The sequence below is a fragment of the Mus caroli genome, unplaced genomic scaffold, assembly GCF_978045245.1.
Source record: "Mus caroli unplaced genomic scaffold, Mus_caroli_1 scaffold_1, whole genome shotgun sequence".
Classification (NCBI taxonomy): domain Eukaryota; kingdom Metazoa; phylum Chordata; class Mammalia; order Rodentia; family Muridae; genus Mus; species Mus caroli.
In genome coordinates, this window is record NW_028227256.1 from 94184652 (window position 1) to 94209444 (window position 24793).

General features: G+C 43.3%; 1 protein-coding gene across 4 annotated transcripts; it reads right to left on the reverse strand.

Annotated features, from left to right (window-relative positions):
- Positions 1 to 425: 425 nt before the first annotated feature.
- Macir (macrophage immunometabolism regulator) lies at positions 426 to 18294 on the reverse strand. Of its 4 annotated transcripts, none has more exons than XM_021163411.2 (3): positions 18084 to 18294; positions 10868 to 10957; positions 426 to 2894 (listed from the first exon to the last, which is right to left on the reverse strand). In XM_021163411.2, exon 3 carries the CDS (start codon positions 2869 to 2871, stop codon positions 2248 to 2250), a length of 624 nt encoding a protein of 207 aa, XP_021019070.1. In that variant the 5' UTR covers positions 2872 to 2894; positions 10868 to 10957; positions 18084 to 18294; the 3' UTR covers positions 426 to 2247. The 4 variants fall into 4 exon arrangements, with proteins under 4 accessions (XP_021019070.1, XP_029338149.1, XP_085695890.1 ...); XM_029482289.2 differs by lacking the exon at positions 18084 to 18294 and adding an exon at positions 17808 to 17947; XM_085839764.1 differs by lacking the exon at positions 18084 to 18294 and adding an exon at positions 17545 to 17684.
- Between the last annotated feature and the right edge of the window lie 6499 nt (positions 18295 to 24793).

Consider the following 24793-nt stretch of genomic DNA (forward strand, 5'->3'; position numbering starts at 1 on the left):
GATGTATTTTTATTTGGCTTAAGAAATGTAGGCATAGAGGACAATCTCCCAGGCACATACTTTATCAGTGAGGAGGCTGGACCCACACCATGGCAGGGGATACATCCTTCATCTGGAAGACACAATGACTGTTTGCTAAAACTAGGCCTTAAGATAAATGCTTGTGTAGAATCCATTCATACATGTACTTACTCACTTGTGTGTGTTAACATGTGTACATGTGCACTGATGTGCCATGGCACAGATGTGGATGTTGGGGGAAAACTTATAGCAGTTGGTTCTCCGCTTCTACCATGGGAGTCCTGGGAAGCAAACTCGGATGGTCAGGCAACTGCCTTTACCAGCCATCTCTCCAGCCCCTTGAATGGAGTCCTTAGCTAGCCTTGTGATGCTCTGTTTGATTTAAAACACCACAAAACAATGGATGTTGACATCACCCTTTTATTTCAGTTAGAAATAATACAGTTCCAGAGGGAAAATCATCAATAAATAACGGTGTTTAATCATTAAATGTAAAACCCCCAACTCTTTGGCATCTGACAGGATTCTATTACTTGTCAAACTAATGACTGTATAGATAGAGTTAATCTTAGTGATCATTCATCAATACAATATGTTACAAAGGTGCAGTTTACTTTAAAATAGACAACAGCAGAAACTTTCCAGCCACTGAAAACTCTCATCGATTCAGTAAGATGGAAGCCAGCATCTCCAAAGCTCTCTCCTACATGTTGCCAACACGGTTGTCTCTCTATTAAGAGTTCCTGGGGTTTCTAGGAGTTATTCTGCTCTAAGAAAGCTTGCCATTCATTCTGGACAGAGGGAAAAAATCACAATTGTTCCAGGAACGGCCCATTTGTCAATTAAAAAGTGTTCTTATTTTTAAAAGCAAGACTGCTAACCCCTTAGAAACTCACAGTGCCCCCAAAGAAAACATGAAATATGTAGTTCTATATAGCCAGAAATGCCAAATTTATTACAAAGGTGTAATAAATTGCACCTTTAAGACTGAGTAAAAGAAATAGAAATGTTTACAAAAGGAAAGTTACATACATTTATGGTCAAGAATAGTTGAGCTGCTTCTGTTACTAAAGGCAAGGAATTATTTCTTTAGCAACAAATCAAACCAGTGTGATGGACGTAAACTCTTAGGTAATCCAGGATTAGCCCATTAAAACTATAGGAGTATGTTGGGCTCCTACGCTAATCCCGAACTAAAATTTTGATGAGTGCCTTGCTGCAGAGAACTGAGCCTGGAAAGACTCAACCCTGGGCTGAGCGGTATCACTTCATACTTAGTTTAAGCATTTGATAGTCAAAATCAGGAGCTCCTCTGCTAGAGCTATAGCCACTTACAAGAAGTAAAGATGCAAGCAGCACTATGCTGACAACCCAGTGCTGAGAATCCTTCCTGTCTTCAAGTTCCATGTGGAATTTAAATAGATAATAAGCACTAAGGAAATGTTTCCAACTGATGAAAACTTCATATTGGAAACATTCTGAAAAGCGCCCCACCCGCTATCCATCGTAAAATAAATACTTTGTATCCCAAATTTAATTTTATTAAGACACACTTTAATAATGCTAGAAAGGAATATTTTACAGCCATAAAGATCAGTAACTTTCCATGCGGAAATAAAAAAAAATCCATTGCTCAATATCATTATTGAGGCAAGTGAAGAAAGATTATCTCTTAATTATCTGAAATGTTAATTGTTTTCAGTGCAAAACCAGTTATAAAATATTTAAACTCAATATTTAAAAATAAAAAGTGGTCCAGTTCAGCCGTGTTCAAGCTTTAAATTTCCTAAGACAAATCATGACATACATTTTATAGTAAAATACAGAGATCCAAGAAGCACTGGGTACTTCGGTATAAATTTCTAATGAATCATACCAAGTTAGCAACAACCAAGCAGGTAACATTCCCAATTTGGGTGTCAGAATCATAAAGGTGAAATTACTGCACCAAAGCCTTTTCCTAGCTAAAAAGCTATGCAAACTAACGGTCAACATTCGGTTTTCTTTGCAGTTGCGTGCTCTAGAATGATATCCCCCCGCCCCGCCCCAAGTACCTGTGATTTCATTCCTGTATCCAAACTTGATCCAAACAATATTTATGTTCCAGGAACACTTAGCTGATATAACCATCTCTAACGTGAAGGGTCATGTACAGAGTACGACAGTAGATTTTTCTCTAGCCGAGCATAGGCTGACCTAAAGTGGTTTAAACTCTGCCCATGTCACTCATGTGTTGTTTCTAGCAAACACTCGGTCCCCTCGGAGGGTCAGGTGCTGAAGCTGGTACTGGAGCACTTCTGTGTCAGCTGGCTCCTTGATGTTCATTTTATCTAGATTGAGGTAGTCCAGGGATTTGGAGTGAGCCCTCTTACCTTTAAGAAGACACAGAGGCAAGGGCCCATGGAGGGCCTTATAAGGTTCATAAGGTAAGGATTTGGTGCACTTGTCTCCTGAGCTGGGCATCCGCCTTCGCCTCCTGCCATTAACCGCTGGGATCTCATATGGCTGATAGTACCTACTTCTAGTTTTATACAGACGAGAGGAACGCGCAAGTCCCGTGTCCAGCTGTTTAGCGCGCAAGGGAGGCATGGCTTCTCCCTTGCTGTCTTCCCCTCCTGTGCACTTCTGGGCTAACTTCAGGAGTTCCTCACCAGTGGTGAAGCCAACTAAGTAGTTAGAGTCCATGTGGAGGATCTGATAACCAGACACAGTCCGGCGCATAGGCGAGCAGGGTGTGCTAGAGCAGCGGGGTTTCTCTGCCTCTGCTTTTCCTGGAGAGCTTCCCTCAGCCACAGGCAAGGGCAGGGTGGTCAGGGTACTTCTGGAATCCCCATTTATATCTACTTCCATCTTAGGCACCAGGCTGCACACGCCTGAAAGGAAATAGACTCAGATTAGAAGTTGGTAACACGCAGCTCTGGGCAGAGCCCGAGTCTGTCAGAACACACAGAGCATGAACAACACTGTCTTGAAGACAGACACTGTACCGCACACAGATCCCCGCCTCTGTCTATGAGAAACATCAGAGCGGGCAAGAAATGAGCGCTGCCATCCTGTGCTCAGGAACGCACAGGCAGCTCAATGACCATTAGAAGCTTTATGGAGATGATGAGACAGGGAAGAAATGAGAACAGGGTACGTCTCCAAGTCGGCACTCAGTTCAAGCGCCAGTTTACTTCTTGTTATGCTTAGAAACTCAGTACAAATCCCGACAGTAGGCAAACACAGGTAAATACTCGGGTTTCACAAAATGGTTTCAAAATGATTTGATATGTAAGCTAAATTTCCTCTCCTTTAACTTAGATGTATAACTACGCCACCCTTCACACCTGTGAGGCTTTGCAACTGTGCGTGAGGACTCCTATACAATCTCCTGACTGATCGGTTCACCTGGTAGCTATCCTAACAATATAGCTGAGCATTTAGAGGTGGGAAGGAAACCCTGCAAAAAACTCATCCTCTGAAATCTCCAATGAGTTAAAGAAAATCGTTCTGTAGTTAAAGCTAACCCTAAACCTAATACTAAGCATATGTAAACGGACCTGGAGAGATAGCTCAGATGGGAAAGGCACTTGTTGCTCTTGCAGCAGACCCACACAGCAGCTAACCACCAACTGAAGTCCTCCAGATGACCCACTGTCCTCTACTGGCCTGTGAAGGTACTGCACATACATGCTGCACAGGCACACATGTAGACTAAACCACCCATGCGCATAACATAAAAATAGATAAATTTTTCAAAATACATGGAGACTACAGAATGCCATTTTATATGACTCTTTAATCATAAAACATCAGAAGCACACAGTTATTTTATTTTACAATGCCTGAGACAGTCTTGAACAGCTTCCTAAAAAGAATGATTCACAATGAATAATAGGATTGTTCGCTGCAATTATCACTTTATGTAGTTTTGAAAACCTAATGACACCTAGTGTCATGAAAAATGGCTAGGTTCCTAGAAAACAGCAGATAATACAAATTTTGGGAAACAAAATAATAGAGAAAACAGAGATAATGTCTTCTGAGAAAGTTTAATTTTAGTTGAGTTTCTATTGGCTTTTTTTTTAAGGAAGTCTCCAAGAATATTAATCAAAATGTCAAGTGACTGAGTTTAATATGAGGGATTTCTTGAGGAAATGTATTATGTCACACAATTCTCAAAAGAGCTTTTATAAAACAAGGAGCTACTTTCCTAAGGTTTCAGTAGTCACTTCAATTTCAGGCAACCAGAAAACGAAAACCAAACGAAACGGGAGTGTGTGAAGCTTTTTCCTACGTTCCTTCATTAGGAGATGAAGAAACACAAGACGTACCTGTCCTTACCACAGTGCAGCAGCAGAGTCAGGGTCAGCTGTGTACAGGGGTCCCAGCTCACTGCAAGCTTTAGACTACTCTCCTGGCTTTCTGGATTTAAATTAACTGGTTCTGTTATATTTTGTTACTATCCTAGGACAAAACTCACTTGTCTGCTGCAGGATCTAAATAGTAACTGCCAGTATGTCTAGACCTGTTGGATACCTCAGTTCAGGAACCTCACAGAACCATACCCAGTTACACCTAATCTTATGCTAAAGGAACTTTGGTCCTAAACCAAGCAACAAAGTAACCTGCCCTTGATTACTAACTATGTAACCTTGGAAAGGACAAATCTAAGGCTTTCAACCTTCGTGGCTCTGCAGGTAGCAATTCCACCTGATACTTCATCCTGCAAGGCCAGGAACAAAAGACCTGGTGAGGTCCAAGCAACCAGGGCCAAGGAGGAAAAAACAGAAAAAAAAAAAAAAGAAAAGAAAAGAAAAAAACCCAGAAACACACACACACAGGCCTGGAACAGCCACCCAGACAATAACACTGCAGACATCGGCCCTCACTGAGTGAGTACTGACTTCTATTTCTTTCCAGTCTGCCACTCTGTGACAACTATGGGTTTCCACCAACCTGGTTTTTTTGTTTGTTTGTTTTTCACTTGTTACATAACATCCACGGTTCTGATCCTACACATTGTGAACGTCCACGGCTCTGATCCTATGCATTGTGAACGTCCACGATTCTGATCCTATGCATTGTGACCTGGGTGACAATCATACATCCACTGTGCTGAAGCTCACCTTTTTGCTTTGAGTGGGGAAAACCACTAAGCAGGTGCAGTCATAAAGCACACTCTCTTTGTGTACGCTTGAACATAAAGTCTGCACTTGTTAGCATCTGTACTTTTATCCCAAGCAACAACAGTGAGTGTACACTCTGAGCAGCTCATTGTCTGGCTTCCTCCACCTCTGTGGGATACTGACTGGCATAAGCCAGGCTCTCACAAACAGCTTACAGTTCCTATCAGTACTAATGGCATCACTGACACTCTCACATGTGCATGGAAGGTTCTTTACCCTATACCCCACCTGACTGTCTGCACATACCTCTGCTTCCCAGGCCCCCTTCTCCTTCCTCGTCCCTCTGCAAATAAGAGACTCAGGGTGACAATTAGCTAACTTGTGCTCCTTAACATGGAGACTTCTAGAGCCTTTTTCCTTCTTCTTTTATTGGTTATTTTATTTGTTTACATTTCAAATGTTATTCCCCACCACAAGTTCCCTATTCCCATTCCCCCTGCTTCTTTGAGGTGTTCCCCCACCCACTCTTTCCTCACTGCCCTACACTGGGGCATGGAGTCTCCACAGGACCAAGGGCCTCTCCTCCCACTGATGCCAAACAAGGCCATCCTCTCTGCTACAAGGCCATCCTCTCTGCTACATATACAGCTGGAGCCTTGGGTCTGTCCATGTGTACTCTTTGGTTGGTGGTTTAATCCCTGGGAGCTCTGGGGGGGGGGGGGGGCTGGTAGGTTGATATTGTTGTTCTTCCTATAGGGTTGCAAACCCCTCAGCTCCTTCAGTCCTTTCTCTAGCTCCTCCATTGGGGTCCCTCTGCTAGAGCCTTTTCTGGTACACCACTCTTCGAATGAATGCCTACTGTGCAGCTCTACACAAGCAGCCTATAGCCACACTTCAGGGAGAAAACTCCAAAGGGTAAGCATTTTGTTTCTCTCACACAGGACAAACTAAGTAGCTCCTTGCAGCTCCCATTCTGCAGTGTGGTTAGAAGGGAAACATTCTGCATTGCTGAGTTCCTGAGAATTTCCTGAATGAGTTTAAATGCTAGGCAAACTCTACAGAAATAATAAGAGTCAATTTTCTCAGAGCCTCTGCTAAAGATGACTGTCCCAGCTGAAGGAAAGCCCTAGGTGCTTTTCTAGGTCCACAATTCCACTTTGAAAAAACTGACCAGACACCTACATAACACACACACACACACACACACACACACACACACACACACACGGTGTAAGCTGAAGACACTGGGTGTACACCAGCACACCTGAAGGCACATCTTAGACACAGATCCTTCCACGGGAAGTATTTTTCATGTGGTTTGTGGATGTTGACTGAACTCAGGGCCTCATGAATACTAAAGACACTGACCTACACTTCAGCCTTCAAAAAAAGCCTCTAACAGAAAAGTCAGTGCTGTGACTGTAACTGGAGATGGCTGACGTGTCACAGCACAGTCTTCAAGCTGTTCCATAAACGCTCTCCTATGGGCACACTGTGAGCACAGACGCCTATTCATGACTCAGCATTTAGCCTCATATTCTAAACAGCCTCACTTTCAAACAGCTTAAAGTTGAGACAGGATCACAATTATTTTCATGAGCATCATAGCACGTATATGCAAAGAACACCACTTCTACAGACATAATAAACAGTAAATCAAGATATCAGCCCCAAGGGTAGGGAGACAGCACAGTCTTGGCAAGAGCCAAGACCTGACTTCAGATCCACAACACCCACTCTGAACCAAAAGCAGGAAGGTGGACAGTGCCTGAGGGACAGTACCTGAGGGACAGTACCTGAGGGACAGTACCTGAAGACGTCTTCTGTACACACACACACACACACACAGAGAGAGAGAGAGAGAGAGAGAGAGAGAGAGAGAGAGAGAGAGAGAGAGAGGTGCAGAGAGAGAGAGAGAGAAAGATAAAAACTAGTTTTGCAAGAAGTTCCAAAACTAAAATGCTGAGTCAAAGAACATATGCTTTGTAAATTTTTTTAGCAACAGCCACGAAGTTTTATATAAAATGTTCCCATTTTCTCTACAAAGAGAATGCACTGTTTTATATAACCCAACGCTAAAGTAAATACTTCTACAAAATGCAATCTAGACATTCACCAGGAGAGTGTCCTGTTTCGACTCTCATGGCACAGAAAGAGGTATTGCTGAAAAAGGAAGAATGTGAGCCCAAAGGGTCATGTGTTTGCCTTTTCCAAAGGGAAAAGATAGGGCAGACAAGGCTTCCATTCTTGCCCTTAACCCTGAGATTTTCATGTCTAACAGATGTATCATGCACAGGTTATACACAAAGGATCCAATTTCCTTTGACAAATGGTAAAAATATTATGTATTCTAGAGAAATATGAAGAGTGTACATTTTTAAGGTAGTGGGTACAATCTGGCTTACCCTAGCATGAGTCCTGGCTGAGACTAAACCATTGTACAACTACAACAGATGCACAGGAGATTCTTCGTGCACCAGCACTAGCAGTCAGAAGACCACAGTCTGTATACAAAGTATACAGTTCTAACACTCTCCAGGAAGCCTTGTTTCCTATACATTTGGCAAAAAGAGCAACACTTTGAAGATATAGCACAAATGCCCTAGCTTCTTACACAGCTCAGAAAATAGCTGTTTTTCACAAATGCTATACAAAGTTATAAATGTGTGTGTGTGTGTGTGTGTGTGTGTAAGAGAGGGAGGGGGAGTAGAAAGCTTTATTCACATGTGGGATATACATATAAATGTATACTCATGCATGTAAAAACTAGGAGGACAAATCTATGGTGTTGCTTCTAAGAGCCATCTTCCTCATGGGTTTGTTTTGTTTTGTTTTATTGGTTGGTTGGTTTTTACAAACTCCCAGACTCCCATATCCCCGGTATACCCAAGGTTGGCTAGGATGAACAGATAAGGAGCCCTAGCTCTAACGTGCCTCTGTCCTCCCAAAGCAAGATCACAAATGTGGGATTGGACTCAGGTTCACGTGTGTGTGCAACAAGCACTTCACTGACACCATTTCCCACACCTCATAATTATTTTTATTAAAAAAGTTTTTTTTCCTGAAAGTTTTTTTCTAATTTGGAACTAACTGAAAAAATAAAAAAAAATAGAAATAAGTCACCTGAGTAATCAAAACACTGCTTCATATGCCCCTTTTTAGCAACATGTGTAGCAGTATATAAATGAAAGTAGATGTAGCCATCTTAAATACACAAAACAATTGTTAACAGGTTAGCAACATCCTTTTCAAGAGGAGCCTGACATGAAGTTCGCCTGCCTGATGTGTACTGTAGGAAGGACAGAACCAAGCACCTTGAAGCTCGTCTCAGCACCCACATGGCGGTTCACAAGCATCGTCAACGCTGCTTCTAGGAGGTCAGATGCCTTCCTCAGCACTCTAGCCAAGCATGTGGAAAGGACACCTACGGACACTCACAAAACACTCCAACACATAAAACAGAAATAAACCAATCCTTTTAAAAAATACTTTAAAACAAATGAACAACAACAAAACTGCCTGGCAATTTTACTCTGCATAAATGTTTCAAAGCTTGCTAGACTGTGTCTGTTAGAACTGCTTTCTTCTAACGCCTGCCTCTTTTAAGTCACTCAGGTAGACGAAATTTGTCTCTTACAGTCACTGTCCTGAAGGCCCTCAAATTTACTCACTCCAGTTCACTTAAGGTTGAAAACATCTGCCAACAAAACTTGCTAAAATTGGATACAAAATGAAACAAATATATGCCGCATGAGACCTGAGTTCCCGTGAATGACTCTGGTGTGTGAGATACTTAGGGGGAAGTTGAGCAACAGTTCAACATTGCTTATAAAGATGAATAAATGTTTACTACATAAACCAACTACCTGGCTCTCAGGCATGAATCAAAACAATGCAAGAAGTACTATTCACACCAAGACTTGAACATAAATATTCATAACAGTATCATTCATAATCATCAAAGCCTGGCAAGAGTTCAAATATCACAGGACGCGTACATACAAAGTAATACCATTCAGCAAGAAACAGCATCAAGTTGGAAGGCAAGAAGTGAAGGAATTTGACCAAAAAGCTATATACAATGATTTCATTTGTATGGCCTTCCAGAAAATGCAAAATAGTGAGGGCAGAAACTAGCCCATGACTGGTAAAAGTTAGGAGGGGAGAGGGAATGCGCTACAAAGGAACACGAGGAAACTCTTCAAACTACACTCAAACGTTATCATGTACAAGCTATCCTGCCATAAACCTTACATTAAAAGTAAGAGGGTTTGTTGATGTACTGCCAAGTTTTAAAACATTCTCCAAAACATAATGTATTGGTACAGAGTCTCAGAGTCCAAAGGAAAGTCAATGGTTATCCTGTAGGTGCAGGATCGCCTTCAGTGATCACACACCTCTCAAGCTGAATCACTTCGTCTTTCGGAGCTCTTCCAGAATCCTACTTTATTAGGAAATATAACATGCACACAAACATGAATGTATGCTTATACACAACCCGACAGATACAGAGAGCTATGCAAATATGCATATATCCCTGTGGCCTCCCGTTCATCTCTTCTAGTTAACTTTAGTTGGGTGGGTTAGTGTCCCAGATGTATTCTTTCCAAGTGTGCTGTAAGTTTCTGAACTACTTCTCTTCCTAAAATCTAGGGTAAAAATTTTAGTGGTATTTTCAGGTTTTTAAGAGTGCATCAGCTGGAGAGATATCTCAGCAGTTAAAAGCATGTACCGCAGTAGCAGAGGACTCAAGTTTGCGCCCAGCATCCATGCAGGCTCACAACCACCTCTAACAGCTCCAAGAGATTCAGTACACTCTTTTGGCCTCTGGAAGTTCTCACACACACAAACAAACCCATGCCCTCACACAAACAGACACACAAAATGGAAAACATAATCTTTATTGTATGCTAAATAAATTAGATATGCTACACCTACTTACAATTAGCATGCACCCCCATTATCCTTTTAACACATTCTCCAGTTCACTGACCATTCAGAGATGGTTGATTACAAAAATAGCTTTCCCCAAAGACAAGGACTTCTAAGTTAGTCAAAGCAAGAGCCTAAGGATTTAAAGAGCAGCCACTCGCATTAATATAGCCCTGAAAATGCTAAAGAGCTATAAAGCTATTTTAAATTATTCACCCCATCAAAGACATGAAGCCACACAAACAACTATGTGAGTATACACAAAGGCATGGGGGAGGGAGGGGACAACTAAAAGATGGCAAAGTACTGCATACTTGTAAGTATCAATTCATAGTATGAGAAAATAAAGGAAGGCCACATAGGCAGCAAATGACAACTACATGAACTTCAGCCTCTGTATTTATAGACATACGTCACCATATTTACATATGTAAACCATATGTAAAACAAACCAGTTGTTTTGTGAATTACTTCAGCAGCTTTGGAAATAATATTTTTATTATACTATCCCTCAAATTTGATCAACTACTTCTATCATAGATTCTGAAACGCTATTCGCTGAGAAGTCCCATGTCTTACAGGAACTTCGGAAAAAGAAAAACACACAAAGGATCAAACATTTCAAATAAATTTAAAATGCTGCTATCAAATCTCAATTGCAGTCATTAGAATCTCATGATTGTGGTGCACACAACTGTAATAATACATCATTTTTTGCCTGTTCATGTATGAGTCTTTAACACGCACTATGATGTTATGTCCATACAATGATTAACTAAAAGAAACAACAAAATACAACTTACCAGACTAAATCCCAGATGATGTCACTGTGCAAGTTCCAAAGTGTCCCAAGGGAGCACAGGCATAATAAGTTTTCTGTTCTACTCCAGATACTAAACATGAAACACAAAAATAAGCCTGTAATTTAACGAGTAGCAGTTTATAAAGCAATTATAACAATTCTAACTGCAAAACAGAATGAAAGCCGCAGGAGGTACTAATGCCGGGCACAGGTTATATGGGACACAGTAACTAATTAATTCAATTAAAAAGGTGGCTTTGAGTTAGTCTGGCTAAATGAGTCTTCAAAACATCTTACTGCGCTTGTTCCCATGCTGTGTAGACACTACCTAGAAACTGAGACTATTTAACTAGTCTAAATAAAAACACATGAAATAGTGAAGGCTTAACAGATGCTTTTATCATTGTACTCTTATGGATGTGTTTAGAAGATTGTATGGGGGTGGTGCTGAGACAAGCACAAAAAGAACTGGCCTTGGCTGTGGCCATGCTAAGAACTTTCCATCCTAACCTTACATAAACAACAATCTCTAAAATGAGGCCATTCACGCCACTGTTCCTTCCCTAACACAAGTTATTCAGATCCAGGGAACTCAGGTAGATAAATGGGTTTTGCATGGTGCAGGCAAGTCCTGTACAGATGTGTGATCTTATTATTATGAAATTAATTTTGGTGTCTACTCGTATGAACTCCAAAATAGCAACAATAAAAATCATTAGGTAGATTGCTTGTGGCAAAGGACTGTAAAGCTCTTGAAAGATTTGTGTGTTTTGTGTGTGTGTGTATTTGAGAGAATGAGTGTGTGTTGCCTAAGTATGAGTGTGAGAGTGTGTGTGTGTGTGTGTATACATGTTCATTCAAGCATACATACATGTGGAAACCAGAGGTCAACAACAGGCCATGTCTTCTTCCTTTATTTTGGTACTAAGGAATGAAGACAGTACCTTGAACATCCTAGTGAGACCTCTGCCGCTGCCGCTGAGCCATACCCTTAATTCTCAACTTTAGGGACCCCAAACTAAACTGACTGATCGTCAAATTTAGCCCAGCTACTGGCCAAGGAGTCGCTGGGATCCTCCCATCTCTGTCAGGAAGCTCTGGGGTTTTAAAAGTGTACTGCCCTGTCTAGCTTTCAGGTAGACACTAGGTACAAACTCCGGTCATAGTCATTCCTGCAGAAGAGGCGTTACATCCACTGAAGCATCATCCCATCTCAGAAAACACTTAAAATTACAGAAAAGCCAACCTACTCATGTCTCTAGCATCCCCTCCACGTCATCCCCTCTTACCATGGGAATTAAAGAATCTATCTTTAGCTCTTGCATCCCCAGGTAACTGGATTAATTTGTTAAGACACACACACACACACACACACACACAAAACCTCTCCCCAAAGTCACTGGCTGCTAAGTTCTCAACGTTGTACTCAAACTAAGGGGTGAGGTGGGGGTTGTGCTCATAAGAGTGGAGAGCATTCATTTTATCTACCTAGGGCTGTGGAGCCTGGAAACATAGAAGTGTCCTATAAACATGTTCTAAGAATAAAGACGAACAGCAAAAGAAAAAGCCAAGAGTTGCCGGCTGGTTATTCTTCTCCCAGCACAAAGGAGTTTCAGCCAAAGATAATTGATTGAATCCAAGCTATTTTGCTTGGTAACTAGAAGCACTCAGTACACTGGCCCATCATGAACCCTGGTGCTATCAGCCATGGGCACTTCTCCCAATGCTGACAACAGACATGTTTTATTTCATTTATTTTTACGGCCAACTATGTTTAAATTTAGCAAACAAGCAATCCTCATAATTAAGGCTTGGGCCTCCCTCACCAATGAGGCTTGTGGTCTTAACAGAAACTGAAGCACAGTGAAACAAAATCTGTTCCCTAGGGATGCAAGTATTCACTTCATATAATTACCCCCGCCCCCAAGAATTTTATAGAACATTGTTAGGAAATTCACATTTGTAGTAGGGAATTGAAGGAAAAAGAGACAATTTTTCAGCATCTTTTACATGCCAAAAGACATAATTTAAGTGATATCTTTTCTCCTTGAAGAAAATATTATTAACCTCACTTTGAAGTATTCAGTTAAACTACTACCACTTGAGAACAGTGAAGGAACCTGCACACCTGCCAGCCAGGCTCCACGGCCCACTTTCCTATCCTCAAATTTGTATAGAAGTGCAGCCTTAGGCAGGATAATAACACTAGCAAAAACATACATCCATTAATTTCTATGAGTGGAATCCTACTCTAGCGTTTCAGGAGGTTATTTCATAGAAGGTTTTATTGCCTTGTTCGTGAAATGACTGGAGGGGCAGTTTTTATTACTAGCTGCAAGGTGATTGCAAACTTTTTAAATGTTAACAAAGCACAAGTATGGAGAAGACCTGTGTTCAAACTCCAGAACACACACACACACACACCCCATACACAGGCACACCACAGACACATACACACACATGAATACCACATAACACACTCATACACATGCATAAACACACCACATACACCCACATACCCCAGACAAACAGATAAATATTTTAAAGTATAAATAACACTAACAGTTCTATTGTGCTATAGAAAAGCCCATAGGGCATTTTCTTATTTACTGTCTGATTGGGCAGGACCCAGCCCATTGTGCATCGTGCCATCCCAGGGCTGATGATTCTGAAATCTACCTTAAAAAGCAGGCTGAACAATCCATGAACAGGAAGGCCATAAGCAGCATCCCTCCATGGCCTCCGCATCATTTCCTGCCTCCAGGTTCCAGCCCTGCTTGAGTTCCTGTCCTGACCTCTTTCAATGATTGACTAAGATGTGGAAGTGTAAGCCAAATAAACCCTTTCCTCCCCAGCTTGCTTTGGTCACTGTGTTTCACCACAGCAACAGTAACCTTAAGACAAACAGAATGGCAGGAAATATCTCCAACAATATTTGCAGGCTACTGGCTGTTTTCCAACTGGATGCCAGGTTTTCACCAGTCATAAAGTGAGACAAATTTAATCCACACTCTTAGAAACTTAGACTGCAAATCAAAAACAAACAATAGAAAAATGTGAATGCCTTAATTCTGAATAAAAACAACGCTGAAAGTCTTAAATTTCATTTCTTTTTCATAATTTGTACCAGGGCATCTTCTTTCCATGCTTTTAGATGCACTAATTTTTTCCATCAATAGAAAGGCACAGACCTGATTAAATCCTCAGTCTAAATTTAAAAGCTGAGGAGCCTTACAGCAATTACTACACAGCACCGAGTTGATGAAGGAGTCAACACTCCATGGTTTCATAATGAGCAAAAGTGTAGTGACTTATTTATCCCTGGTTTACACTGAGGAGTCAAAAATAGAGCAGATCCCACAGCCAAGTGCAGGGGCATCCTCCTGGTCCTCCTTCTCACTGCTGACATTGCTGCTTGTGTGTAACTGAGCACCATCCAGCCACAGGCACCAGGAAGACCCAGGAAGATGACATAGTGAAAAAGGAGACAGAAGGAAGACAGCACACAGGAGACAGCAGAGCCAAGAAACAGTGTAGCTGTACACCTCCTGAAACACTGCCAGGACAGCAATCTACTGCAAAGTTATAGGAAAGCTTTCCCTACCATCTCCTAAAATAAAAATTAAAAGCTGTAATAAAGTCATCCCAAAACACAGCTTTCAAAGAAAGCTATCTAACTTTAAAATCTGGAACTCCCTAACAATATTGTTTTATCCTAGCATTTGAAGACTTAAGACAGTGAATGGGAAAGACGGATGTCCAATTCTTTGGACAGAAAAAAAAAAAATTACATAGGAAAACAGACTAAGGTGAATGGAACTAAAGCTTTAAGATACAATGTTTCCAAAACAGAGAGCTGAAACAAACAGCTCCATGGCATTACTCTAAATAATGTGGACAGGAAACTTAAAACACTGCCAAGGGCAGCTAACTGTGTCTGGACAGGCAAGCCACAGGTAAGGAAGGGAAGACATCTAACAGTGATTGCACTGAGACTCCACAAGTAGAAAAGTTTAAAGCATAAACTGGTAAGTGATACTTATTATTACAGTTAATAAAGTCCTTCAAAAATAATATCTCATTCATTTATTCCCTGGCATGATTATCTGGGGAGCCTCTTGAACCCTCAACTATCTTTGGATGACAAACATAGTCTTACCTTATCCCAATGTATAAAACAGCAGAGAGCTGTGAGTTTTGGAACAGAAAATAAATCTTTCTACTTCTGTACTTCGGGAGGCACATCCACGGAGCCATTGGCTCCATGGTGTATCCAGCCATTCAACTCTCTCTCACTGTGTAAAAGCAGTGGGGGCAGGTTTAAAGGCCTACCACCATGTCAGATGAAATCCTCCAACGTGCAACAGCAAACTGGAACACCACCTGACACCAGTTTTCTGTTTTCCCACAAAACAAAGAACGCCTCACATGGAAATTTTCAGTTCTAAACAAACTCTTTCCTCTTAAATACCTAAATCTGTGTATTTCATGCATCACCCCAGATCCACTAATTAAAAAATAGAAAAATACCAAATTTTATCACTATATAAGTGGTTATATGCATATATAGGGGGCAGGGGCCACAGGCAAGGGAAATTCCATTTCAACTGGTGAAAATGTTTTGTAATCAAAATATTTTCGGCTCTCAAAGGCTACTCTAAAATAAATAAATAAGGGACGAACACATTCCTCAAGTAGAAAAACATTGAACAGAACTAAAACGGTTCAGCGGCCAGACAGATTAGAACACCGAATGGAAAACGAAACGCTTTGCTGAACCCATGTGCTCTCACCATGGTGACCACTGGCAACCTTCTCACCTTTCTGGGGCTTGTAAAAAAAAACAAATCACTAAGGGCTTGGCAACGCAGTTATAAAGTGTAGTGTGACTTTTAAAAAACCTCCTTTGACCTTACCAACAAACCGCCAACCTTCCCAGCATGGTAAGGCAACCCATAATTGGTTCAGAAAGACACAAGTGTGTGTGTTCCTCTTTCTAGTATCAGTTCCCTTAATAGCAGGTCCCTTAAAAAGCCCAGCATTTATTTGGTTTCCATCTCTAATTAAAATCAAGCCCACGTTACTATATCACATTCAGCTTCACTCCAAACATGTCTGACAACAGCTGAAACCACAAGTCTACTCCCAGTCTTTATAAGAAACCTGCCTCTTCTGAAACCTAACCAGGAAGACACGGGTATCTTTGGCGGTGATTCACCTTCTGAAAGGAAAGCTGAAAACTGAGTATCCACTGGGAAGATAACCGAGGCTTCAAATCAGGAAACAAAAACTTAAACGGTGTTTAGAAACTAATGTCCTCATCACACCCATTACTTTTTAAGACAAAGTGTTAAGTTACTCTTCGAAACTATGGTAATACATAAATGGAAGCTAATTGGCTGTTAGTAATGTCAGTGATCCCTCACACCTGGGAGACTTGGTGCTAACAGTTCCATTTACAACTAAACATATCAAAAACACATTTTATGCACCAAGTCTTACCAAAGTTGAGTAGTCTCGGTGCTCATGAACGCTAACATGTCATCCTGTCCGTTTTGTTTTTAATCCAAGGTATCATAATAAAAACACCCAAATCGTTAAAATAACCCAAGCATACACTGTAGCCCAAAGCTTCTGGGAGAATAACCACATATGGAACTAACTGGGAAAATAAACTTTGTGAAAGAGTCGTTTCCAATCCTTAGTGTCTAGCTTGTTGCACCACAGTAAAAGACCCCGGCACCTGAAATTATATAGTGGCATTTCGAGGAAAAACAACATAAAGTGAAGTTTAGAAACCTCGGAGATCTTGTGCTGCTCCTGCACTTTCAGCTAGGAGCCTCTAATAGGGTACAGTGTTGCTGTGTCCATAATTACTCCTCTTGGAAGATGAAAAAGTTCAGCGCCAGTATCTCCCAGTGTTTCCAGCCCCACTTACACATACACAGAGAGAGAGAGAGAGAGGGAGAGAGAGAGAGAGAGAGAGAGAGAGAGAGAGAGAGAGAGAGAGAGAGAGAGAGAGAGAGAGAGAACAAAACAAAACCCTGGTTCTGAAGAAAATCCTCAGCCCACTCTAAGCAAAGCGGCGTGGGCAGAGAGCCCGGGAGTCTCTAGCGAGCCAGACACTTGCCAGCGGGAAAGCACGCGGCTGTCCTTCCCTTCGCGAACTGGGTTCCTTTCTGGCCGAGATTTGCAGATTCCACCACTAGAGCGACTTTGGCAGCTTCACAATGGGCCGCTTCTCAAGGTCTGAGCGCCGGCCGCTGCCAGGCGCCCTTTCCTAGGCCTCCCACCCGCCCCAAAGTCCACCCGCGACAGGTGGGGCGAGGGTGGCGGTGCCCGAGACATCTGCCGCCTTAGTTTCTGACCAGCGCCGGGCCGCGATTCCCCAGTCCACAGGCGCTCCTCCGCCACCGCCGGTCCGTCACCCGCCGCCGCACCGGCCTCGGCCTCGCCCGCGAGGTGCAGCGCGCACTGGCGGCCGAGATAAGGTCGCCAGGGGCTGTCTCCCGCCGCTATCTGTAGCCCGCAGACGCGGTTGTTCACCGTTGGGGCCAGAGGCGCGGCAAGCCGGGCGAGCGCTACTTCTCAATGGGCCTCCGCGGGGCCTGCCGCCTGGCGCTGCGGGTAGGGCGAGCCGCCTAGCTGGCGCGCGCCGACGCACTCAGACTTCCGCACCTTGGCACCGCGGGAGCGTCGCTCCGGGTCGTAGAGTCCCCGCACCGCATGTCGGCGGCGAGCGCACGCCCGCCCGCCAGCCGGTCCGTCCGCTCGCTCGCCCGCCGCGCGCGCACGGGGCGCACGCCCCCGCACATTCACCCGCGCCGCACACTCCCGCGTCGCCGGCCCCACCCCTGTGCCAGGAAGCTGCGGGCTCTCGCACCCCGCTCGGGCCCCACCCCAGGCTCCAGTCCCCCCACCACCACGCCAGCCATTCGCACCAAGGCTCAGGGACCAGCGCCGCTCGCAGCCCCGGTGTCACCGAGCCATCAGCCATCGCGGAGGCCGGCACGGCCCGGGGCTTCCCGGCGCTGCGCACACACCGCGCGCCCGGCCGGGACACGAGGCGAGGAGGAAGGGGCGGCGCCGTGCCTGGGGCTGGCACAGTGGCTCGCTGACTGGGGCACCCACACTCACGCGCGTACCCCACCCATCCCCGCCACCACCTCTGCAGCACAAAAGGTTGCAGGAGGAGTGGCGCTCCCCGTCCAACGTACCGGTCGTCCAGGGTTCCGCCGGTTCCTCTATGGCCGGCGGCCGCAGACCCCGGAGCCAAGGGCGGGCGAGGCGCGGGGCTGCGGCGCCGAGGTGTGGGCAGAGGCCGCCAGCGGAGCCAGCCGGGTACCCGCTGCTCTCCCACCGCGTTCGGCGCCAGCTACGGCCCGCCGTAGTCCCGCCTCCTCCCCCGCCTCCGCCCGCCTTCCCGCCTCCTCCCGCGGGCTGCGGAGGCGAGGCCGGGAAGCGCAGAGCCCGCCTCCTGCGCCAGGCTCGCACGCTCGGCTGGGCGGGCGGCTGGGAAGGCACTGGGCCGGCGGCGTGAGAGCGCAGAACCAGAGACTGTTGCGGGGACGCGAGGCGGCGGCGTGATGCCACACTGCTCCCGGACCAAAGTCCGCCGCACCCTCCGGGGAGCCGCAGCTCGCAGGCCTGACAATGCGGACCGCTCCCACAGAGTCGTGTGCTAAACTCTGTGGGGATGGCTGTGATTTTTGAGTTTCTGCTGATCAGAAGTTGAGGAGAACAGAAGCCCATAAGTTACATACAAATTATACTATAATAATAATAATAATAATAATAATAATAATAACAATTAAATGTCAACAACTAAATATGGGGGCGGGGTGAAGACTAAATTCTGAGTCACTTGTTTCTCTTCTCTTTTCCTTTCTAGCTTCCTTCCCGTTCTGTCTTTACAAGGTCTCACTCTGTACCCAAGGCCAGATTTAAGCTCCGGAGAACCTTTCTGCCTTAGTCTCCAGAGAGCTGGGATTACAGGGGTGAGGTGCCATCCCAACAAGATTTTCTTTTCTCAGTCCATATGCCACTCCCCTGCCGAAGTGGTAAATGCAGCATTACAAATATTTGCTGATATTTATTTAGCTCTAGGTGCCAACCCTTTTGACGCACATTCCCAAGTTTGCAGCTCTCAACTGTGCTAATCCACATTTTTAAGACAGAAAACATGAGTTACATCCTTAAAGTCACAGACCTTTCATATAGCTGAGCTGTTTGTATATTTATAAATTGTAACTTTAGGTTCCTGCATTGTGTGGCCTTTTAAACGTGCTTTATCTGAACATAAAGTCATACATTTCATCTAGACTAATACAAACGTAAAGCAAATAGTTCTTGTTCCAGAGTCTATATATGTCCCCAAGGTTAATAAATACACTCTGGGTCCAAGATGTGGCTTCTGGTTTCTCTGCAACTGAAGGACACTTACTCAATTGCTTCTCATATGCTCTGATGTAAGTATCAGAAAAAGGAAGGAAGAGGCCAAGATTCATGAATGTTCTCAGTTACTTTTCCCCAACATGATATTCATGTAACTTATCAAATATAGATAGACCCTAGTACACTGGACAGGTATTGAATGCTCAAGTGATTAGATTTTGTTTTATATTTATTTGTTCTGTCGTTTTGTGGCCCCCTCCCCGCCCCACCCCCACGGGTACCTTAATAGAAGATGCTCCAAGTATTCTCAGATTTGAACATTTGTCACAGCAGTGTATTCTGATGTTTATTCTTATAAAACTACCTCGGAAACATTATATATTATTTCAAGAAGCTTAGTTTTATTTTGTCTGAACTCATAATTTATTTAGAAGAACACCTTGTTAACTTGGCCTTTGTTCTGAAATTTTAGCAATGTTCTTTGGCCAGAAGCAATAAAGTTCCGACTAGTCTCTCGGTTCATTAGGCTGAAAGCTAGCCTTGTCTCCAGCTGTCTCCCACTCTAGGGTCCCAGCTCTGAGACTCTTCATCCAGTCAAAACTTAGGTTAGTTCTCCAGTGTCACAATGAATACCTAAACCAGTTCACTAGGCCAGCATAGCTTTATATGTGGTTCATGACGGTTATGTCTAGAGACTCTCATATTTAGAATATGTGGGGCCGCTCAGGATGGTAGCTGTGTGCCTATGAAAGAAGAAAGCAAGATGGAAACACTTTGCAAGCTTTCTGGATGTTCCATTAAGAAAAAGTTAAGAAAGAAAGAAAGGAAGAAAGAAAGGAAGGAAGGAAGGAAGGAAGGAAGGAAGGAAGAAAGAAAGAAAGAAAGAAAGAAAGAAAGAAAGAAAGAAAGAAAGAAAGAAAGAAAGAAAGAGAAAGAAAGAAAAAGAAGAAGAAAGGGGGAGAGAGAGCAAGAGAGAGGACAGACAGACATGCTTGAAAAAGAGTGGTCCCAAATGCTAACTTGAACTTGTAATCCACAAGGCCTTTCAGAACCTAGGGCTCAGGTGCTCTATCTCAAATGTCACCTCTGTGGTTATATCTTGGCCTTGAAATATCCTTCCTCCCTCCCTTCCCCCCCCCCAAAAAAAAATCACTTCTCAAATGTCACTTGTCTGGGAAGAATTATTCATTGATGGATTACCACTTAGCAAACATCCAGATTGAAAGAACAGGATAAGTGAATTTAAAAAAAAAAATGATGATCACACCTGAAACTACAATGGTAGGTATGCAAGAAATAACACATCAACTTTAAAAAAAAAACAAAAACAAAAACCTTGTTTCCAGCAGGGTGCCATAAAAAAGTACAGGCCATGGCCATGTCTACCAGCACCTTAACTGAATGCAGCAGAGATCTCAGATGCCAAATAGAGGTCTCCCACAGTGAAGGGGCTGAGATACCACTCCACAGCCCCTACCTGGAAAATGAAGGTGGAGGCTCCTGGGATCAGGGGGCAAAACCAGTCTTGTGGAAGCAGGCTCCATGGCAACAGAAGATAACTGCAGAGGAGGCATCTGTGGCTAGGAGAAAGGGAAGTGTACCACAGAATCTGCTCTCCTCCTGCCCTGATGCTCACAGGCCCTTAGACTATCTCATATCAATCACTCATTTCCCTGGTCCTTTCCAGAACTGCCACTTACAGCCATGTATCACAGTGTGCATGTCCATAAATGGAATGGCCCTGCCTTAAATATATGATCCCTTCCTTTCAGGTCCTTTCCACTCTTCATTTCTTTGTTTAGGTTGTTGTTGCTGCTGTTGTTGTTTGAGACAGGGTCTTTTTATTTAGTCCTGGCTGGCCTGGAGCTCGTTATGTAGAACAGGCTGCCTTCAAACTAGCTCACAGAAACCCTTTTGTCTCTGCCTCCCAACTGCTGAGATTAAAGATGTGTGCCATCATGCCTGGCTCTTTCCTTCTCTTCACTACTTAAAGCCAAAGCAATACTGAGATGTGGGGCCATGCTGCTGAGCATTGCACATCCTCAGTAATGCATCTTTAGAACCCTGAGGTGTCCTTAGAGCTGGACCTCAGGCTGCAGCATCCCAGGACTGCTGCTCTCATGTCCTCCGTTCCAGCTACAGGGAAACCTCTCGGGAAAGGCCTTCTTCTTCTTTCTGTCTTTCCAGTTGCTCTGCCAACCTACTCTTTGGTTTCTGGGATACAGGCTTTGGGCAACTACAGGCCATAAGAAGAAATATCCTGAAGGCAATGCCTCTATTCCCTGTCACATGAGGATAAGTCCAAAGTGTATGTTGGGGGCGGGGAGACATAAATTAAGGCTTCAACATATTATCCATATTGTAATTAAGAAGTGACGATTGTCATGGACCATGTTGAGTTGGGAAGTTACATGGAATATGTCTAAATTGTTGAGCAAAGCTTTCAGGCATAAGGCAGGAAATGTGGGTGCAAACTTATGAGAGATGACAGGCTGCCCTTCAGCTCCATTTAGACAGTATATGGTTCACACTTGTATCTGACCTCTTGTCACTGCAGGATGGGAAGAGTCACCTTCTACACAGAGCATTCTCTACTATTGCTTCTCAGCCAGACTTTCCCTTGAGGTTGTTAGTGTCACCAAAGGAGTTGTCCTGACACTGTGTGCTCTTTCACTGTCAAACCTCTCCACAGGTGCAGGCAGAGACTGCCTATTTCTCTATGCTGTATGGTCCCTGGGACTTACATTGTAGTGTTTAGTCAGAGTTAGCTTATTTTTAACAGATGGGGACCTCCTGGAGTTTTTAGCCAACTCGGAACTTTGTATTGTTTGCCCAAAGCCAGTTCCTAAGACATCAGTGGTTTGTAATCAGCCATGGCAAGGACATTTGCAGGAAGGAGATTGATAAATACTGTAAGCAAGACCTCAGGGCTTCCCACCACTCTCTAGTATCCCTAGATGCCAAGAAGCTGTTTATGAGCCAACCTCTGGATAAAGATCAAAGGGTTCCTCCTGTGACCTAACAGTAGGTCAGATAATTAAAACCAGTGACAGAAAAAAACAAAACCTTATGGTTTGCATAGGAAAAAAACTAATTCTTAATTTTGTTATAAAAAAGGGATAGAAAGCCAGGCTTTCTAGAGGCACATACCTTTAATCCCAGCACTCAGAAGGCAGAGGCAGGTGGATCTCTGGGAGTTCCAGGCCAGGCTGGTCTACAGAATGTGTTTCAGGTCAGCCAGGGCTGTTACACCTAGAAACCCTGTGTAAACAACAACAATAGAGACAGAAAAGTGTAGCAGAAGTTTCCCTGTCTAATCAATACAACAAGAAGCATGTGATTGGACAGGGAAAGGGGAAGCGGAGCTAAGAGTTTCAGGGGCAGAGACATAGACAGGTAGAGAAGGAAGATGGAGGAGGAACAAGACAATCCAGATTCTGAGTGGCTTTAAATAGCCTCAGGTAGTTATGAATATCTTACAAGGGATGGATGGATACTTACAGGACAATTTGTCTTATCTAGGTGGGCAATTTATATCATTATCAATTGGCTCTGGAATTATTGTTTGGGCATCTTGAGAGTTGAGAATTTACTGATATATAAATCTGACTATAAACTTCTAGAGTTTTGATTTACTGGGTTAAGGGGATTTGTGACCTCCGACTACAGGGGGTGGATGGCTGAGAAAGTATGCTCTGAGGCAAGCAAACCAGAGAAAGAAAGACTGCCAATTGGGGCTAGCCAAGAGGCAGCAATACTGTGGGGCAGAGAGTAGCTGGGTGTAGCAAGGGAACTTTTTTTTTTTTTAAACATTTCCTGCAACAGAAAAGAGAAGAAAAAAGGAAACAAAAATAAGTGAGAGAAACTCTTGTAAATAACATGAGAAGTCCCTTCTGCTCTCACAGTAGTTTGCTGTGGGACTTCAAGTTGACTATCATGATATACAATCAATAGGAGATAAGATATGTGCTGAAGTCACCTCATTCGATTTAAAAGGAATCTTCATAGAAGATTTTTAATAATTACAAATATGCTTGAAATGGATGGAAAACACAAACTGTAGTGTTTCTGATGTACGCTGGCAGAGTGTCTGGGGAGGGGAGCATTCAAGCCCAGGGTTTGGTGTCAATCTGAACAGTAGAGGAAAAAAATCCATACTTACCAAAGAGGAGGAGGAGAATGGGGAAGAGGAAGACAGTGAGAAAAATAAAAGAAGAAACAATCAACAAAGGAATAGAAGAGAGAAGGAGAAGTGAAAAGATGTTAGAAATTGAAAAGGTATCATGGTAAACAAAAAGTTTTCAGTTGTTGAGCTTGATAGCACGGCAGAGATGACTGAGGAAATCATTAGAAATTAGAATAATTTGGAATTAGAAACAGTGGGAATGGGGCAACCTAAATGACAGAGACACTAGACTAAAAAATAAGAGGAATCCTGGAGACCTGTGGAACTGTGACAAGACATGTAACATCTCTGTCACCAGAGTCTTAGCAAAGCAGAGGGAGGCCCAGTACTGAAAGAGATGGCTCTTTTCTTAAGGACTGAGGACTTCCCAGATCAGACAGACACACAACCCTGTAGTGTCTAGAAGCTGAGAGAAGTCCCGTGGAAAAGCCTAACAAAAACTGGAAAGGATATATTAAAAACCAACTTCTGAGGAAACAAGGGTCCAGGAAGCCTTGCAACAGGAAGGAACGTTTGTTTCATTGTAGCAGAAAAAAAAATCACTTGTGTGACAGGAACGCTCTCAGGGGAAGCCATGCCTCAGGGAGGCACATTTCTCACACCCTGAAAGAACAGAGCTGCCATCCCCAAATCCTAGGTCCAGCCAGAATATGTTTCAGGAGTGATGAGAAAATCAAGATGTTCACAGCTAATATAAACTGAAAGATACTGTTACTATGGACCTCTGCCCCCTCAATAATAGTTTGAAGGGAAATTTAAACAGAAACAAGACAACAGAAGGAACACTGGCACACCAAACAAAGCGGGGGAGGGGAGGGTTAAGTGAGAAAATCGTGGGTATTAGCACACAGATTTATTTCCCCTCCTTTTGGCATTTTCTAAATAATCCTCCACAAGTGGAGAAAATATTATAACATCTGATGTTATTCTGATATACAAGCACTATAGATACTTTAGCATTTAAAAGAAGAAAAGGAAATGGAAAAGTTCCTAAATTATGTTTTAACTAATAAAATGGTCACACCGCATGTACACACATCAGTATTGCACATCAACAGTGCATATGGAAATCAACCCCTCAAATCTCTGCAAAGGGAATTAACTGTATAAGCACTGTAGATAAATCAAAACGGAATGCTAAAACATCCACAAGTTATGCAGCAGAAAACAAAAAGAAAAAGAAACACCAAAGAGATCATATAAAAAGTTAAGATAACATGATCAAACCCTAAGATATCAATAATCATACTAGGTTTAGTTTTTATAGTCATTCTACAGTATACCATCCATAAGAAAATAGCAATTGTAAGATGCAGGTAGCTTAAAGGTAAAGGATGGAAGATAGAT

Excerpts from the sequence above, each read along its gene's own strand:
- Macir (XM_021163411.2), bottom strand. The coding sequence starts at position 2,871 with ATGGAAGTAGATATAAATGGGGATTCCAGAAGTACCCTGACCACCCTG.